At 43.5% G+C, this 18,853-nt stretch overlaps 1 protein-coding gene across 3 annotated transcripts in view; it reads left to right on the top strand.

Annotated features, from left to right (window-relative positions):
• The window catches only part of LOC133442130 (zinc finger protein 665-like), a 64,801-nt gene extending 55,050 nt beyond the window's left edge, over positions 1-9,751 (top strand). For 2 of the 3 annotated variants that reach the window (XM_061720079.1, XM_061720078.1), the window contains exon 2: positions 7,625-9,751. In XM_061720079.1, the coding sequence (XP_061576063.1) occupies positions 7,625-9,169 (1,545 nt within the window). In that variant the 3' untranslated portion in view covers positions 9,170-9,751. The remainder of the gene's footprint in view (positions 1-7,624) is intronic. The other variant, XM_061720081.1, reaches the window with a different exon arrangement.
• The last annotated feature ends 9,102 nt before the right edge of the window (positions 9,752-18,853 follow it).

Genomic DNA, 18,853 nt, shown 5'->3' with positions numbered 1-18,853 from the left:
GGGTCTGCAGTGGAGCTGCATGGTTGTTCTGTTGTTGCCCTGCCTGGGTCTGCAGTGGAGCTGCATGGTTGTTCTGAATGTACTGTTGCCCTGTCTGTGGCTGCTGTTTCCTCTTCTGGAACTATAAAACAAACACGTGTATAATTCATGTAGCACATGATTGGAATTTACTTGCAGCAGTAACAATATAACACATGTAGGCCCACGTTAAATATGACATAAGTGCTACCAAATAAATAATCTGAAAAAATTGAATTGGCAACAATGAATGTCCCTTTTGGGATGAATAAAGGAATCTGAATCTTAATAATATTCTGAAGCACTTCAACTGACCACTACTTTTCTTCTTTAAGAAGTCTTCCAAAGTTGGCTGAGTTGCCTTTAATTTTCTTTTAGGCGGCATCTTTTTCCACACCTTTCTCCAAATCTATGGGCAGGAATAAACAATGAACATGAACATTCAAAGCAGGAGAACATTACTCCAAAGCCGTTCATTTTACAGTGTTTCCCCTAGAATTTTTTTCAGGCCCAGTGGTACCCACCGAAAAACGATGCACCGAATTGAAAAGTTGAGGCCGAAACAGAAGCCGAATAAAATTTAAAGACTTGGCTGAATACCAAGTACTGAATAGCCTACTAAATGTGGTTGTTCACAGTTTTTCATTTATTTTGCCTTTTTTTTCACAATTGCATAGATTAAATTGCAATGACATTATTAACAACAAAAACAGTAAACTATTAGTTGAGCCACTGTCAAGCAGCTGGCCATGCTGTTGCTTAAATTGACCAAAAGGGGGCGCTCTAACATCACAGTTTGTGTACTGTGCGTGACTCTGACGTTGTCACATTCCTGGTAATTAAGGAGTTAAAACTCACTCGCCACTTACAGGACTCAGTAGCCAGCAGGCAAACTTATTGCTCCACCAGAAATTAGCAGTAGGAGCATTTATAACTTTTATTAACTGTAGTTGTTATGAGAGGTTATTTCTCACAGTATTAGCCTTAAGCCTGAATTATGGTTCTGCGTTAAATCGACGCGGAGCCTACGCCGTAGGTTACGCCGTAGGTGCGTGTTGCCGCGTACCGTACGCCGTAGGCTCTGCGTTGGTGTAACACGGAACCATAAATCAGCCTTAACTCACTGCCGCAACGTGTTGCCTCCACTCATTTCAATGAGAAGGCGGCGGCAAGTCGCACCGCATTGCATATTCAGCGCCGCACAAAGGCTCCCAAATGGAAATGATGATTGATTTCTGAATGAATGGATAGATACGTCGCTTATTTTTGGCATATTATTTTTTTCTTTTCTGGCCTGGCGGGGCCAAGCCTGTACCATTGTAGGGGAAACACTGTATGCGTAATAGGCAGGCTATATTAATTTCTCAGACATTTGCTTTATTATTATTATTATTATTATTATTATTATTATTATTATTATTATTATTATCTGCATCAATATCTACTCTATATATTATTATCATATTATTACAACAACAAATTGCATCTTCTTTTATTCATCAGTGTAACTAATGAAGTGTATGAAAATACACTCTCACGTGTCTCAGGTGGTGCTAATTGAAAGCTTGAAGAGAAAACTTTTGGCGTCTCTTTTTAATACCAACTGATTAAACTGATTACATTCTGTAGTGGATAGCCTGAGGAAGTAAGGACGTACCGTTTTTATGGTGACAAAATAAGCATTTGCTGAGCTCTGCTTGTTGCCTCCTTCCGACACATTCACTCCGCTGAGCGCGCGCACGCACACAGCCACGTCGGGGCCGCGGATGAGTTTATCTCAATGAAGTCAGCGGTGATTTGTGGTTATTATCAGTACAAGTAGAGCGAATCACAACTTTAATGAGTGCGGTTCAGTTTGACATTATTGTCAGTCTGTGAGAAAAACATTTAATTTTATTAAAATTGAAAAATAATATTTATAGGCTATAACAATAATGGTCATTAAAGTAGCCGGCTGGACTTAATTGTGTAGTCGGCTATATGGCCGGCAGCCGGCGCTTGTGGAAAGCACAGGTAACCTGTTACTGTGTTGTGGGTTATTCTGTAACCATGGTAACCATGGTAACCCGTTACTGTGTTGTGGGTTATTCTGTAATCATGGTAACCATGGTAACCCGTTACTGTGTTGTGGGTTATTCTGTAACCATGGTAACCATGGTAACCCGTTACTGTGTTGTGGGTTATTCTGTAATCATGGTAACCATGGTAACCCGTTACTGTGTTGTGGGTTATTCTGTAATCATGGTAACCATGGTAACCTGTTACTGTGTTGTGGGTTATTCTGTAACCATGGTAACCATGGTAACCCGTTACTGTGTTGTGGGTTATTCTGTAACCATGGCAGTGTTTCCCCTAGAATTGTTTTCAGGCCCGGTGGTACCACCGAAAAAACCCTAATCACAGGGGCGTCAATTGGGTATGAAGGTCCGGCAGCCGCCACACCTTGGCTTCAAGGGAAAATGTAAATGTTTGTTTTTTAAATACATTTATGGAATTAGTCTGTGTCTATTTGTATTGATTATTCTATTGCTTCATACATATCGATTTCACTAGTTATTATACACTGCAAAAACTCAAAATCTTAACAAGAATATTTGTCTTATTTCTAGTTAAAATGTCAAATTTTTAGTAAAAAAAAACTCATTACATTTAAGACGAGACTCAAAAACAACCATTTTCACCTGTTTCAAGTAGATTTTCACTTAAAATAAGTGGAAAAATCTGCCAATTCAATGTTATTTATATAGCATCTAATACAGCAAAAGTTGTCTCTAGACGCTTTCCAGAGACCCAGAACATGAACATAAACATGAACATAAACATAAACATAAACATAAACCCCCGAGCAATTATTACATAAACAATGGCAGGTAAAAACTCCCCTAGTGGGAAAAAAAACCTTAAGCCAAACAGTGGCAAGAAAAACTTCCCTTTAGGCCAGTGGAACAAGATTTTTTTGCTTGTAATGAGAAGATAAATCTTGTCCCACTGGCAGATTTTTCTACTTATTTCAAGTGAAAATTTACTTGAATCTTGTTTTAAGTGTAATGAGATTTTTTGATTAAAAATGAGACATTTTAACTAGAAATAAGACAAATATTCCTGGTAAGATTTTTAGTTTTTGCAGTGAGCGAGACTGCATTTGAAAAAGTTCCAATTTTCTTTACCACACAGATCAGCTACATAGCAGACTTCTGTGATGAGTATTTGCTGGACATGTTGATTGATACTCTAGTTAAGTTCTGTGACTCGTAACCTTGCCGTACCTTAGCTTTGACTGAATTGACGCCACTGCCTAAACAGACGAGGCGCGTGGGACGGCATATTGGACATGTGATATGCAGCAATATAGTTTTACATTAAAAATCATTGTAGGCCTATATTGGTGAATGATATCACCTCCAAGACCGAGGCCATGGTTCTCGACCGGAAAAGGGTGGCATGCCTTCTCCGGGTGGGTGGAGAAGTCCTGCCTCAGGTGGAGGAGTTCAAGTATCTCGGGATCTTGTTCACGAGTGAGGGAACAATGGAGCGTGAGATTGACAGGCGGATCGGTGCAGCGTCCGCAGTAATGCGGTCGATGTACTGGACCGTCGTGGTAAAGAGGGAGCTGAGTCGAAAGGCGAAGCTCTCGATTTACCGGTCAATCTACGCCCCTACCCTCACCTATGGTCATGAACTTTGGGTAGTGACCGAAAGGACAAGATCGCGGATACAAGCGGCCGAGATGAGTTTCCTCCGCAGGGTGGCTGGACGCTCCCTTAGAGATGAGTTTCCTCCGCAGGGTGGCTGGACGCTCCCTTAGAGATAGGGTGAGGAGTTCGGTCACCCGGGAGGAGCTCGGAGTCGAGCCGCTGCTCCTCCACATTGAGAGGAGTCAGCTGAGGTGGCTTGGGCATCTGTACCGGATGCCTCCTGGACGCCTCCCTAGGGAGGTGTTCCAGGCATGTCCCACCGGGAGGAGACCCCGGGGAAGACCCAGGACACGCTGGAGAGACTATGTCTCTCGGCTGGCCTGGGAACGCCTCGGACTCCCCCCGGAAGAGCTGGAGGAAATGTCTGGGGTGAGGGAAGTCTGGGCATCCCTGCTGAGGCTGCTGCCCCCGCGACCCGGTAACGGATAAAGCGGGAGAAGATGAGTGAGTGAGTGATATCACTTCAATGAAATCATTAGACTTCATCTAACCTTTAACCAGAGTGTCCTGGGCTTGAAAGGTCTGACCCCATACGAGCATTGAGCACATCTTTTCTAGATATTTCAGAGGGATCTCTACGAAAACCCTCTGGGATGGTCCTCTTTTAACGGACTGCTTGTGCTGACGGCATAGGCCACAAAACATCCCTATTCACAATTGAGATTATATCAGTTATAAATAATTTAAACATTGTAGAAGATTTTTTTTCCCCGTTTTGTTATAACAGGGTTACATGCATTTGACTGGGGAAAAAATTAACCTTTAGTGGTTCTAGTGGAAAGACGATCTATTGTCTGTGTTATCTTCATCATTATTGCTTACCAAAAAAAGCTCAATCAGAACAAAAACTTAAGCTCAACCATCAGCAGAACCTGTGGCGTAGGGTACGGCGTAGCCTGCGGCGTAGGATACGCGGCGATGTGCAACATACGGTGCGTGTCGGCGCGTACACTACGCCGTAATTCTGCGTTGGTGTAACGCAGAACCATAAATCAGCCTTGACGCGCTCATACCATAGGCACACGCCTGGCACTAGGACCCCGCGGACGCATGGTGCGTCGTCGGGCTGTGTTTTCCTTCATGCTTCCCTGCAGCGTCTCATGCAAACACAAACACACGTACCTGGCAGAAACATTTCTTTCATGTTGTCTGTCGCCCGCAATATTTTTTCTTTTTTTGGCCGGCGCCATAGTTGGCTAGTTACAAACTCTATACACCCCATAATGTTTTGTCTTTTTATTTATCCTTTATTCAACCATTGCAGTTTACGTTGAGATTTACATAAGAATGATGATGGGCATTTCCCTGAAAAAAATTATTAATATTAATATTATTATAAATGTACACTTAGACGAACCTGCTTTTTCGTTTCTCATCCAGCTTGCAGGGACATCAAGGCCATTTCTTCGTGCTAACTCAAATGCCAGTTCACGACATTTCATGGCACTTAAACCGTGAAACATTGCAGCTAGATTTTTTATATGGTCTGCAAGCTCTGTCTCAATTTCTTCACTGAAGACTTGATTGGCATGTCCTGTTCTCTTATAGCCTGTTCTTTTCACTTCTCCTAGTTGTTTCATATCCATGTATCTCTTTAAAGTCATCCTGTCGATCTTCATGTCCCTTGCCACCTGACGAATGGACTTCCAATTCTGTATCTCTGCCACTGCTCGGTCCAAATCCACAATAGGAGTTGAAGCCCTATCTGTCTTCCGTTTATAGTGGCGTGGCATGATGGTTTCTGGTCTAAAATTCAAAATGTCACATCATTTTGGTGATAAAATATAAGAATGCAATGTACATATTACAGTAACATAATACTTTAATAATAATAATAAGTGGGTGAAGTTGAGCCACTGACTGGCTCAACAACCCCCAGGCCTTTTGGCTAAAATAACCCCACCCCTGCCATTTTAACAAACTTGTATCATCCAGCAGTTTAGAGCTAACATCAAGCTAAAAGTATAGCCTCATATTATAACTTCCTAATCCACTAACACATATGTGAGATTTGTTCAAACTTGTCTTAAATTTTTCAGACGCAAGAATCACGACTCCTTGAACATCAAAAATTCACTTTGAACGGCAAAAGACAGTTTTTTTAACTTAAATATGCTTACCACTTACTCGATAAGCCTCTCCCCATCACAGGGTGAGTACAATGGATGACTCTTCAAACACACGTGGTCACGTGACCAAATTTGTCTATGGTTGTTCATAAACAAGGGGTGGCTCAACTTCCCCACAGGCTCAAATCACCTGTTCTCCCCTACCCGGCCTTCTTGGAGTCCCTGGGAGGAGTACTGGATAGTGCTCCAACTGGGGACTCCATGGTTCTACTGGGAGGAGTACTGGATAGTGCTCCAACTGGGGACTCCATGGTTCTACTGGGAGGAGTACTGGATAGTGCTCCAACTGGGGACTCCATTGTTCTACTGGGAGGAGTACTGGATAGTGCTCCAACTGGGGACTCCATGGTTCTACTGGGAGGAGTACTGCATAGTGCTCCAACTGGGGACTCCATGGTTCTACTGGGAGGAGTACTGGATAGTGCTCCAACTGGGGACTCCATTGTTCTACTGGGCGACTTCAACGCTCACGTGGGCAATGACAGGGATACCTGGAGAGGCGTGATTGGGAGGAATGGCCTTCCCGATCTGAAACTGAGCAGTGTTTTGTTGTCGGACTTCTGTGCTAGTCACAGTTTGTCCATAACGAACACCATGTTCAGGCATAAGGGTGTCCATCAGGGCACGTGGCACCAGGACACCCTAGGCCGGAGGTCAATGATCGGCTGAGCTGTCAACTGATCACCACCTGGTGGTGAGTTGGATGCGCTGGCGGAGGAGGAGGTTGGACAGACCGGGCATACCCAAACGGATTGTGAGGGTCTTTTTGGAACATCTGGCTGAGCCCTCTGTCAGGGACATCTTCAACTCCCACCTCCGGGAGAGCTTCTCACGGATCCCGGGGGAGGCGGGGGACATTGAGTCCGAGTGGACCATGTTCTTTGCCTCCATTGTCGACGCGGCGGCTCGAAGTTGTGGTCGCAAGGTCTCCGGTGCCTGTCGTGGCGGCAATCCTAGAACCCGGCGGTGGACACCGGAAGTACAGGATGCCGTCAGACTGAAGATCCACAGACCCGGTACAGTTCTGATCCAGGTCCACAGACCCGGTACAGTTCTGCTCCAGGTCCACAGACCCGGTACAGTTCTGCTCCAGGTCCACAGACCCGGTACAGTTCTGATCCAGGTCCACAGACCCGGTACAGTTCTGAAACAGGTCCACAGATGTTCCTGGTAGAGGGGAGGGTTAGTGGGGGCAGAGTCCCTTGTTTTCATTCCACCAGGGAGATTGTGACTGGAGCAGCGGGCCAAGCTGCCCTGTCAAGGTCAGATTATAGAATCAACAATTATATTGAAAAGAAACAGGCAGACTCCAGTAAATAAATTTGCCTTGCCTTTTCCGTCTGCCTTAATTATCTGGTTAAGGCGACTCCAAACAGACGAATTGTGATCAATTCCCGCCAAGCCGAGCTTCCAACTTCTCCAAGATCCATCTTGCCAAAGAGCTCAAAGACCGCCGCTAGCCTGCGATTCTGTTCAAGAATCGCATCCAGCTTGCGGTCAATGAGAATTGATAAGGGAATCGATAAAAACCGAATCGTTAGGCAGAATGAAAAATGGTTGAAAGATCTTATCAATATCCATCCCTATCAATGAACTATTTTGATGGTTTTCGTGTTAGTAGCTTTGACCATTCACACTTTTGATTTGACGTACTGAGATGTTTCATCTGAAGGTTTCTGGCTGTCAATAACAGCACTGAGAGAGACAGCACTTTATAGAAACTGAAAAGCTTTTGTGAGTCGGCCAACAAGATGATTTAATTCTTCTTCTCTGTCCTTACAGAAACATAAAGGCAAAGAGAGACCCACAAGTTATCGTTGTGATCATTGCAAGAAAGTCTTCACCACTTCATCAGGTCTGAGAAAACATAAGATGATTCACACTGGAGATAAACCGTTCACTTGTGATCAGTGTGGAGCAGCTTTTACCAGACAAGATTGTCTAAGAACTCACCAACGTATTCACACTGGAGATAAACCGTTCACTTGTGATCAGTGTGGAGCAGCTTTTACCCAAAAAAGTCATCTAATGACTCACCAACGTATTCACACTGGAGATAAACCGTTCAGATGTGATCAGTGTGGAGCAGCTTTTACCCAAAAAAGTAATCTAAGGACTCACCAACGTATTCACACTGGAGAAAAACCGTTCACTTGTGATCAGTGTGGAGCAGCTTTTACCACATCAAGTGATCTAAGGAATCACCAACGTGTTCACACTGGAGAAAAACCGTTTAGGTGTGATGAGTGTGGAGCAGCTTTTACCCGACAAAGTGATCTAAAGATTCACCAACGTATTCACACTGGAGATAAACCGTTCACTTGTGATCAGTGTGGAGCAGCTTTTACCACATCAAGTGATCTAAGGAATCACCAACGTATTCACACTGGAGATAAACCGTTTAGGTGTGATCAGTGTGGAGCATCTTTTACCCAACAAGGCAATCTAAAGACTCACCAACGTGTTCACACTGGAGATAAACCATTCACTTGTGATCAGTGTGGAGCAGCTTTTACCACATCAGGTAATCTAATTACTCACCAACGTATTCACACTGGAGATAAACCGTTCAGATGTGATCAGTGTGGAACAGCTTTTACCCAACAAGGTAGTCTAAGGACTCACCAACGTATTCACACTGGAGATAAACCGTTCAGATGTGAACAGTGTGAGGCAGCTTTTACCACATCAAGGGATCTAATGACTCACCAACGTATTCACACTGGATATAAACCGTTTAGGTGTGATCAGTGTGGAGCAGCTTTTACCAGAAAATATTATCTAAAGATACACCAACGTGTTCACACTGGAGAAAAACCGTTCACTTGTGATCAGTGTGGAGCAGCTTTTACTGAGTCAGGAAAGCTAAAGATTCACCAACGTATTCACACTGGAGATAAACCGTTCACTTGTGATCAGTGTGGAGCAGCTTTTACCCAACGAGGTAATCTAAGGACTCACCAACGTATTCACACTGGAGAAAAACCGTTTAGGTGTGATCAGTGTGGAGCAGCTTTTACCCAACGAGGTAGTCTAATGATACACCAACGTCTTCACACTGGAGATAAACCGTTTAAGTGTGATCAGTGTGGAGCAGCTTTTACCACATCAGGTCATCTAATGACTCACCAACGTATTCACACTGGATATAAACCGTTTAGGTGTGATCAGTGTGGAGCAGCTTTTACCACATCAAGTGATCTAAAGATTCACCAACGTACTCACACTGGAGATAAACCGTTCACTTGTGATCAGTGTGGAGCAGCTTTTACCACATCAAGTCAGCTAAAGAAGCACCAACGTATTCACACGAGTGATAAACTCTAAAGATTTGATCACTATGAAGTTTGGATGGAATTACAAAAAACACCTCAGCACAGCAAAAAAAGCAAAATAATCAGACAAGGTCATACCTAAAACTTGAAAGACTAACATATTTCCCCTGGACATCTCCTGGGAAGGTGTTCCTGGCATGTCCCACCAGGAGAAGAGCCAGGACACACCGGAGGGAATGTCTTTTGGCTGACCTGGGAACGTCTCTGGATCCCTCCAGAAGAGCTGGATGAAATGTGTGGGGTGAGGGAAGTCTGGACATCTCTGCTCAGACTGCTGCCCCCGCTAACCAGTCCCACATCAAGTGGATGAAGATGGAAAAAATCCATATATCTGCAAAAAGCACAAATTTATTGTTACACCATTCTGAGATACAGAATGTAATCTAACTATAGCATTAACTATTCCACAAATACTGCATTAGCACATCTCTAACATATCTTCCTCCTCTCCACCCCGAGCCACTGCCACCACTGGCTGAAGTGTTTCTGCTGCAGGTTCATCCTATGATGTTTCATACGTCTTTCCATGATTTTCACACAGATTATGTAGTGGACAGGAAGTCATCACCATTCATTTCACCAGTCGGACATCACAGAAGGAAACCTGCTGAATTCATCTTCTACAACCTGTCATGGTTTCCCAGTTGGGGATAGGTTTTTTTCCATGATCACTCTCCTGTTCCAGATCCTGCCACCCTCATCAGCCAGACATCTTCTCATTCCCCTCACCTGTGCTTCCCCGCCCATCTGCACACCTGGTTCCCATGATCATCAGTTCCCCTTTATATACCGGCCCATTTCCACATGCCAGTTGCCAGATTGTCTAGCGTTCATGCCTAGCTTTCCAGCATTCCTGATTCTGTCTGTTTCTGCCTGCCTGCCTGTGACTTTGCCTGATTCCCAGTTTTTGGATTTTTGCCTGCCCCTTTGGATTTGTCTGCCTGATCTGCCTGTCTTCCCGGTTTTTGACTCCTGCCTACCTCTGACCTGATTAAAGCCTCTTGGACTCTGATACTCCGTTTGATGTTGTTCATTTGGGTTCTCTGTCTTTTGAGCCGTGACAGTACAATCTGGCCAAAAGTATGAACCCGGCCAGCATGGACCCACCAGGAAAGAACGTGGATCTGTGGGAGCTCTTTTACGGTGACCAAGTGGCGTCCAACCACCGTATGTTGAATGGGACAGGTACATGCTGCCAGCCCCAGCCTGTTGCTGTTCCCGAGGTGGTCCCGGACCCACCCCAGTCTCTTCCCCCTTTCTGGGGAACACGCCTGGCTCGAAATGGGCCCAGGAGTCTCCAGCTTCAGGAGAAAAGACGGCGGCGGCAGTCCCAGCCTGTTCCTGTTCCGGCGGTGGTCCCGGTCGCATCGCCCCCCTGTTCCGGTTCTAGCGGTGGTCCTGGACGCCTCAGCTCCTGCTCACGTTCCTGCTCCAGTGATTGTCCCAGAACCTCCTCAGCCAGCGCCGAGGACCCGGGTTCCCCCCAAGCCGGCTCCCCGTATCCTGCCTGCTACGCCCCCAGACCTCCTGACCTGCCTGCTACGTCCCCAGAACTCCTGACCCGCCTGCTACGCCCCCAGACCTCCTGACCCGCCTGCTACGCCCCCAGACCTCCTGACCCGCCTGCTACGCCCCGAGACCTCCTGACCCACCTGCTACGCCCCCAGACCTCCTGACCCGCCTGCTACGCCCCGAGACCTCCTGACCCGCCTGCTACGCCCCCAGACCTCCTGACCCGCCTGCTACGCCCCCAGACCGACCTCCTGACCCGCCTGCTACGCCCCCAGACCGACCTCCTAACCCGCCTGCTACGCCCCCAGACCTCCTGACCCGCCTGCTATGCCCCCAGACCGCCTGACCCGCCTGCTACGCTCCCAGACCTCCTGACCCGCCTGCTACGCCCCCAGACCTCCTGACCCGCCTGCTACGCCCCAGACCGGCCTCCGGAACTGTCTCGGCGGTCGGCCCGGCCCCTGGAACTTTGGCCGTGTGTTGGCCTGGGACTCTGATACTCCGTTTGATGTTGTGCATTTGGGTTTTCTGTCTTTTGAGCCGTGACACGACCACTGGTGCTGGGTTGACTTTGTGCTTAAAGACTGTTCTGCTGTCAGTCGTCCAGGGTCATGGAATGGTTTCAAGAGCCAGTCCTGCAAAGGATAAGTAGAGTCACTGTGTATTCCTGATGTGAGCTAGGAAGATGTTCTTCCCACTGGCTAACTCCTGTGTATGTATTATATATGTAATCAACCAATTGTCCTTGAGAGCTGAACTTTCAGGATCAATTCCTTGAATGCTTTGCTAAATTTGCCCCTTTTTAACATTTCTTTATATTTTGATGTTAAATCCACTGTTGTTGGCAATTTCTTTACATTTAATAAATTTCCGTATCCTTTTACCTGAAGTCTCCTTTAACACCAAACTTGGCACAATTATTTTTTTGAATTGTACTTGTCAAGCCTAACAGGTTTGAGGACGATTTGTCAAAAAACTTAATCGTACAGGAATGTATCATTTTTATATCATATTTATTAAAAACATAATAATAGTGTTAACAGTCTGTATGGATATATAGTAAAATTCATCAATAGCAAAAAAAACCCCGTCAGATGTTCAAAAAGTTATTTAAACGTAGAAAGTTGCGGTCTTTCACTCACACATTAAGGCTGGTGGACGCACTTTTCTGAGGTTTTGTCCGTTGGCGACACTCACTGGTGATGCAGTGAAGTGCAGAATATGAGGAAACAACGTCAACAATAAGTTCACGACCACGTGAAGGACACGACAGTCCTGGACCTGGACCTGGTCCTGGACCAGGACCTGGACCTGCAACAATCTCACAATCGACCACATGAACATATAAAGGTTGGAGCTCAAAGATGTAACCTGTCAATCACAATGTTGGCCTTGGTTCTGTTAGTAGAACCTCTTCTTTCTTCTTCCTCTACAGCTGATGGAGGTATCTCTGCAAACACTCCTTTATCTGCTCTCTTCTTTCTTCTTCCCTCTGACGGAGGGATCTCTGCAAACACTCCTTTATCTGCTCTCTTCTTCCTTCTTCCCTCTATAGCTGATGGAGGGATCTCTGCAAACACTCCTTGATCTGCTCTCTTCTTTCTTCTTCCTCTACAGCTGATGGAGGGATCTCTGCAAACACTCCTTTATCTGCTCTCTTATTTCTTCTTCCTCTACAGCTGATGTAGGGATCTCTGCAAACACTCATTTATCTGCTCTCTTCTTTCTTCTTCCCTCTACAGCTGATGGAGGGATATCTGCAAACACTCCTTTATCTGCTCTCTTCTTTCTTCCTCCTCTACAGCTGATGGAGGGATCTCTGCAAACACTCCTTTATCTGCTCTCTTCTTTCTTCTTCCCTCTACAGCTGATGGAGGGATCTCTGCAAACACTCCTTTATCTAATCTCTTCTTCTTCCCTCTGATGGAGGTGTCTCTGCAAACACTCCTTTATCTGCTCTCTTATTTCTTCTTCCCTCTACAGCTGATGGAGGGATCTCTGCAAACACTCCTTTATCTGCTCTCTTCTTTCTTCCTCCTCTACAGCTGATGGAGGGATCTCTGTAAACACTCCTTTATCTGCTCTCTTCTTTCTTCTTCCCTCTACAGCTGATGGAGGGATCTCTGCAAACACTCCTTTATCTGCTCTCTTCTTTCTTCTTCCCTCTACAGCTGATGGAGGGATCTCTGCAAACACTCCTTTATCTAATCTCTTCTTCTTCCCTCTGATGGAGGTGTCTCTGCAAACACTCCTTTATCTGCTCTCTTCTTTCTTCTTCCCTCTACAGCTGATGGAGGGATCTCTGCAAACACTCCTTTATCTAATCTCTTCTTCTTCCCTCTGATGGAGGTGTCTCTGCAAACACTCCTTTATCTGCTCTCTTCTTTCTTCTTCTTCTAAAGCCGATGGAGGGATCTCTACAAACACTCCTTCATCTGCTCTCTTCTTTCTTCTTCCTCTACAGGTGGAGATATGGTTAGAGTGTCCAGGACGGACGAGTCGTGTCCTGATCGTCCACAGAGTTGAAGCAGAACCAGTTTGTGTGGACAGACTCTGACTGGACCGTGATGATGATGAAGGAGATGTACAAAAGTTTTTATTGTCATATTATTGTAAAAAAAAAACAATACATCCAAATGTAGCCTTTAATTAGCCCTATTCTTTCTTTCTTTCTTTCTTTCTTTCTTTCTTTCTTTCTTTCTTTCTTTCTTTCTTTCTTTCTTTCTTTCTTTCTTTCTTTCTTTCTTTCTTTCTTTCTTTCTTTCTTTCTTTCTTTCTTTCTTTCTTTCTTTCTTTCTTTCTTTCTTTCTTTCTTCTGACGAAAGGAGGGCCTTTTTCCCCCCTAAACGTGCCCTGATATTTAATGGCATTGATGGGCGTGGCCTAACGGGTCAACAGCGCCCCCTAGAAAGCTTTGTGCCTCATGCCCCACAAAACAGTTTGATGTAGATGCACGAAAATCTTACACACCTGTATCATGTCGAGACTTAAAGAAAAGTCTCCTGGCACCATGACCCAAATCCAACAGCAAGTCGGTAATTTTGGCAAAATTTATGCTATTACTTCGGCCGTTAATGCGGCCCGAATTGTACGGTGTGTTATACATCAAAATGTGCATCTCGATGCTGTGACGATGCGCATTACTTTTCTCAGTCAAGAGCGTTACCTTGGCGACGATTATCTTCATCTGATTGGTCGATATTTGATAGTTTCACCAAAAGTCACCAACTTTTGCATGCAAGCCAGGCCTGGCGATAAATTTGATATTTCATGGTTTGCATGAATGGGCGTGGCAAAATGGCTCAACAGCGCCTCCTAGAATACTTTTCTTTACCATAACTTTTGAATGGGTTATAAAGACATGTGGGTTGTGTCATCAGACTTGGTATTGAGTCCTTGACTTTCATTGGCCTGAATTAGCCCCGCCCCTTCTTCTGATTGGTTGTCCCTATTTTCTGCTATAACTTTTGGATGGTTTGACATAGGAAGTCGTGGGTGGTGTCATTTCTGATATGCTTATGGGGGACGGTGGCCATGAGTGCGAGGGCCCGTTCATCGCTGCTTGCAGCTTTAATTTCAACTTGAGTTTTGTTCCACATTGTTCCACATTGTTCCTCAAGCGCTTCGTCTAAAGTAGTACGGAGGAGGTTTCTACTACTAATGTACTGACTAATAAATGTCTGCGCTGCCGCGGCGGAGCTGCTCAGCAAAGCAGCCGTCTCGTCCACCGAGTCACATGACTCCCCCGGTGTTTTCTTTTTAATTACATGTTTCCATTTTCCTTTTGTTGTTGTTGTGTTTTCAGCTTCGTCAGGTTTTTAAAGTTTCTCTCTGCGTCACTGATGAAGAGAGAGAGTAAAGAGATCCGTGGAAACAACAGCGTTTGTTCATGAAACACGAAGCACAAATGAACTTGACTTGGTCAATGAATGTTCCTCAGTTTGTTCAAGTAAATGTTGTTAATGTTTTCTGGATATTACGATGATTGTTAACACTTCAAAGAAAGTCAAAAATCTTCAGTAAAACTGATTAGTCTCAGTACCAGGAGCAGCACCGACCATCACAAAGCACTTGTTATTCTCTTGTTCACCATCAGCACAAATCTGACTTTTATTTCATAAGAAAGATCATTTATCACTCTCTTTCTTTTATTTATTATAATACTGACATAGATTACACTCTCATTTTACCACAAACTTCACAAAACACTTGAATATGCGTCAGATATGAAGAAAGAACCCAAAAAGTTTAAGCCAACATTGATGAACTGAATTGAGTTAAAACACATCAGAATCAGAATCACCTTTATTGGCCAAGTTTGAACTTTGCCCAACAAGGAATTTGACTCCAGTTATTTTTTCCTCATTTTTCTTCCGGCGAAATGAGGGCCTTTTCCCCCTAAACTTACCCCAAAAGTCACCAAATTTTGCACCAAGCCAGGCCTGGTGAAAAATTTGATATTTAATGGTTTGCATTAATGGGCGTGGCCTAATGGCTCAACAGCACCCCCTAGAAAACTTTGTGCCTCAAGCCCCACAATACGGTTTGACGTACATGCACGAAAATCGGTACACACCTGTATCATGTTGCAACTTAAAGAAAAGTCTCTTGGCACCATGGCCCAAACCCAACAGGAAGTTGGTAATTTATGCCAATTGTTTGACCGTTAATGCGGCCCGAACCGTAGGGTGTAACACCCAGGTGTGTTATACATCAAAATGTGTGTCTCCATCCTGCGACGACGCGCATCACTTTACTCAGTCAAGAGCGTTACCGTGGCAACGATTATCTTCATCTGATTGGTCGATATTTGATATTCCCTATTTTCTGCCATAAATTTTGAATGGTTTGACATATTTATTTATTTATTTATTTATCAGGACAATGCACATTGATGAACATATATACATATGTAAATGTGCCAGATTATAGCACAAGGCTAGTTTCCATCTGTAGTCCAATATAGGCAGGTAAGGTGTTAAAAGCAGAACAGGTAAAGATGCCATAAGAAAAAGAAAACAGAAACAAAGACAAGTACAATTAGTAAAGACAAGTACAATTAGTAAAATGAGAAGTTAGTAGGTAGGAGGAGGCCCAAGCACACATTAGGTGTGTGTACACATTTGTTGACCTCTGAGCCACATTTTTATCTGGTTTTTAAAAGTTATTAAAGAGGGGCATTCCCTTATGTGTACAGGTATAGAATTCCATAACGCACTACCCTTTATGGATAGTGCGTTATGGCTAAAAGCAGTTTTTCTGAACGGAACCTCTACGTCTCTGTTGGACACTGCTCAGTGACCCGCAACTGTCGGTATTTAAAACATTCCTGGAGGCGGTGGTGCCAGGCCATGTAGGGTTTTATACATTAGACAACTGTATGAGAATTTGCAGAAGTTGTCGAAGCTTAATAGATTGTATTTGTCCAAGATGTTACAATGATGGTATGAGATAGGTTTTTTATCTAGGATTTTGAGTGCTTTTTTATATAAAACCTCCACTGGCTTGAGTGTGGTAGGCCCCACCATGGTCCAGGTTGTGATGCAGTAGCTTAAATGTGAGAAAATCATAGCATGTAAAAATGTTAGGGCAGCAGTGTTTGACATGGCACATCTAATGTGCTTAAAATTATAAAGATTGAACTTTATTTTTTTTAGTGATCATTTTTATATGTTTTTTAAAAGAGAAATTTGAGTCTAGAACAACACCTAAGTATTTAAAGTCTGTTACCACTTCTAACTTCTCAGTGCCTAAGCTGACCCCGGGTAGAGAACGCATAGGGGAGGGTTGCTTAGAAAAGTATAAGCATACAGTTTTTTTAGCGTTTAAAACAAGACATGATCTGTCGAGCCACGTTTGTAAGTAAGTAAGTAAGTAAGTAAGTGACTGTGTCATCTGCGTAGAGTTGGACGTCCACATGTGGGCAGTGTTCAGGCAAGTCATTAATGTAAAGTGAAAATAAAATGGGCCCCAGTATGGACCCCTGGGGGACCCCTACTGGACAGCTCATAAAGCTGGACCTAGAGCCGTCCACAACAGTACATTGTTGTCTGTGTGACAAGTATGACCGGAACCACATCATGGATTGAACAGAAAAATTTAAATCAATGAGTTTTGATAGCAGTACATTATGGTTAACAGTATCAAAAGCTCTTTTCAAATCCAGAAATACAGCACCAACACAACCATTTCTATCTAGATGGCATTTGTTCTTTTCTAAAAACATGGCCAACGCAGTCTCAGTAGAACGATGTGGACGAAAACCAAACTGCATGGGGTGTAGAGGTGTTCCACTTTTGCTGAGGAAATCAATTATTTGCTTGCAGACCCATTTTTCAATAATCTTTGAGATGACAGGTAAAATGCTAATGGGTCTATAATTACTCATTTCAGTTTTATCGCCTGCTTTAAATACAGGAGTAATAGTGGCTAATTTCCATGCTTTAGGGACTGTGGAATTTGTGATAAGTTAATCAGATGCATGAGTGGGGGTGCAAGAGCCTCCTTATGTAGTTTTAAAAAATTGGTATCAAGCCCATAAAAAGCCTTAGCCTTAGAATTATTAAGGGCAGTTATGATCTTAATAATCTCTGGTTCTGTGATTTGTTGGATGTGAAATTTATATTTAATACTGTCAGTGTTTTCAGTCTGTGGATGAAGATTAAGGTCCACAGAGGGAGCAAAACCTTTTACCAGGTTTTCAATAGATTTAATAAAGAATAAATGAAGTTCTTGACACAGGACTGTAGGTTCTCTTACTAGCTGGTTATCGACTTTAAATTCCAGGCCTTTGGTTTCCTGTTTGGGGCATTTCCCTGTCAGTTTATTAATATTCTGCCATATTTTTTTCCCGTCTCCTTTGGCGTTGTCGATAGTCTGAATAAAGAAATTTGCCTTAGCCTTGCGTAGTTCGGATGTTACTTTATTTCTAGCTCTTGTGAAGTTAAGTCTGTCTATATTAAGTCCAGACTTAACAGATTTTTTGAGTAGCTGATCCCTTTGTTTTATTAACTTTAAGCAATCAGGGTTAAGCCAGGGAAGAAAGTTGGAATTCTTCCTTCCAGGGCGTCCCCTTCTGGAATAAGAAAGCACAACCTCATTCAGTTTTGAGAGAAATAAATCACAGCCAGTATTTGCGTCCTCGCAAACCATGAAGTCACTCCAGTCAATGTCTTTTAGAGCTTTATCCACGTTTTCATGTTGGTTATTGGGAATGAACATGTTGGTAGACTTATTTTTGTTCTGAGAGTACGATTGGTCTGAGCGCTTGAGCTTCCTGGAAAAGACGATTACGTTGTGATCAGAGATAACTGTTAATAAATTATGAGTGTTTGTGATTCTTTCTGGTTTATTGGTGAAAAGTAGGTCAATTGTGGACTGTGTGCGGCATGTTATTCTTGTGGGTTGCTTTATTAGCTGAGTGAGGTTAAAATAATCAGTTATAAGTTTAAGTTTTTTTCTGTCTTGTTTATTCTCCCAATTGACATAAAGAGTCATTGGTGGTGTCATCGGACTCGGGTTTGAGTCCTTGACCTTCATGGGTGATAATTACACATGCGAGGGCCCGTTCATCGCTGCTTGCAGCTTTAATTTCATTTGTTTCAGGACTGTACTTGTCTGACCTCTTTGAAAGGTTAAAACACACTCTGATCAAACACTGGGGACGTCATTACATTCACCGATTTAATTGGGAGCGAATGTTCTGGTTCGGTACAGGCATTAGAAATAAAAAGATCAACACCAACCTCCTTGACTTTGTATTAAACCATGCCAGATTAGTGGTCAAACTCAGGAGAAACTCTGCTCATTTTGAAGGGAGGATGGTGGATGTGTGGCTAATATTTTAAATCTGTTTTGAAAAAGGATTTATATCTGATTTTGAAACATGACCCGAAATGAAATGGAAAAAATGAGTTCATTTATATGTTTGTTGAAGGGAATACTTTAGTTGAAGTAACGGCAGGAGACAGGCTGATGCTCCATTTCTAATTTTGCTTCGGGATCTGTTAACAGTATTAGAACCAACCTTTTTTTTCACTTTGGAAGTATTTTATAGTTTCTGCTTTGAACATGACTGTGTGCAGATGGAAATTTACTTGGAGATTTGAATGTTATATGGCTTGTTTTTTTTTTTTTTACATTACTTTGAAAAGTAATGTCTTAA

Source organism: Cololabis saira, chromosome 4, assembly GCF_033807715.1.
Source record: "Cololabis saira isolate AMF1-May2022 chromosome 4, fColSai1.1, whole genome shotgun sequence".
NCBI classification, from domain to species: Eukaryota; Metazoa; Chordata; class Actinopteri; order Beloniformes; family Belonidae; genus Cololabis; species Cololabis saira.
The sequence above is the reverse complement of the archived record's forward strand: the minus strand, read 5'-3'. Positions and strand labels throughout refer to the sequence as shown.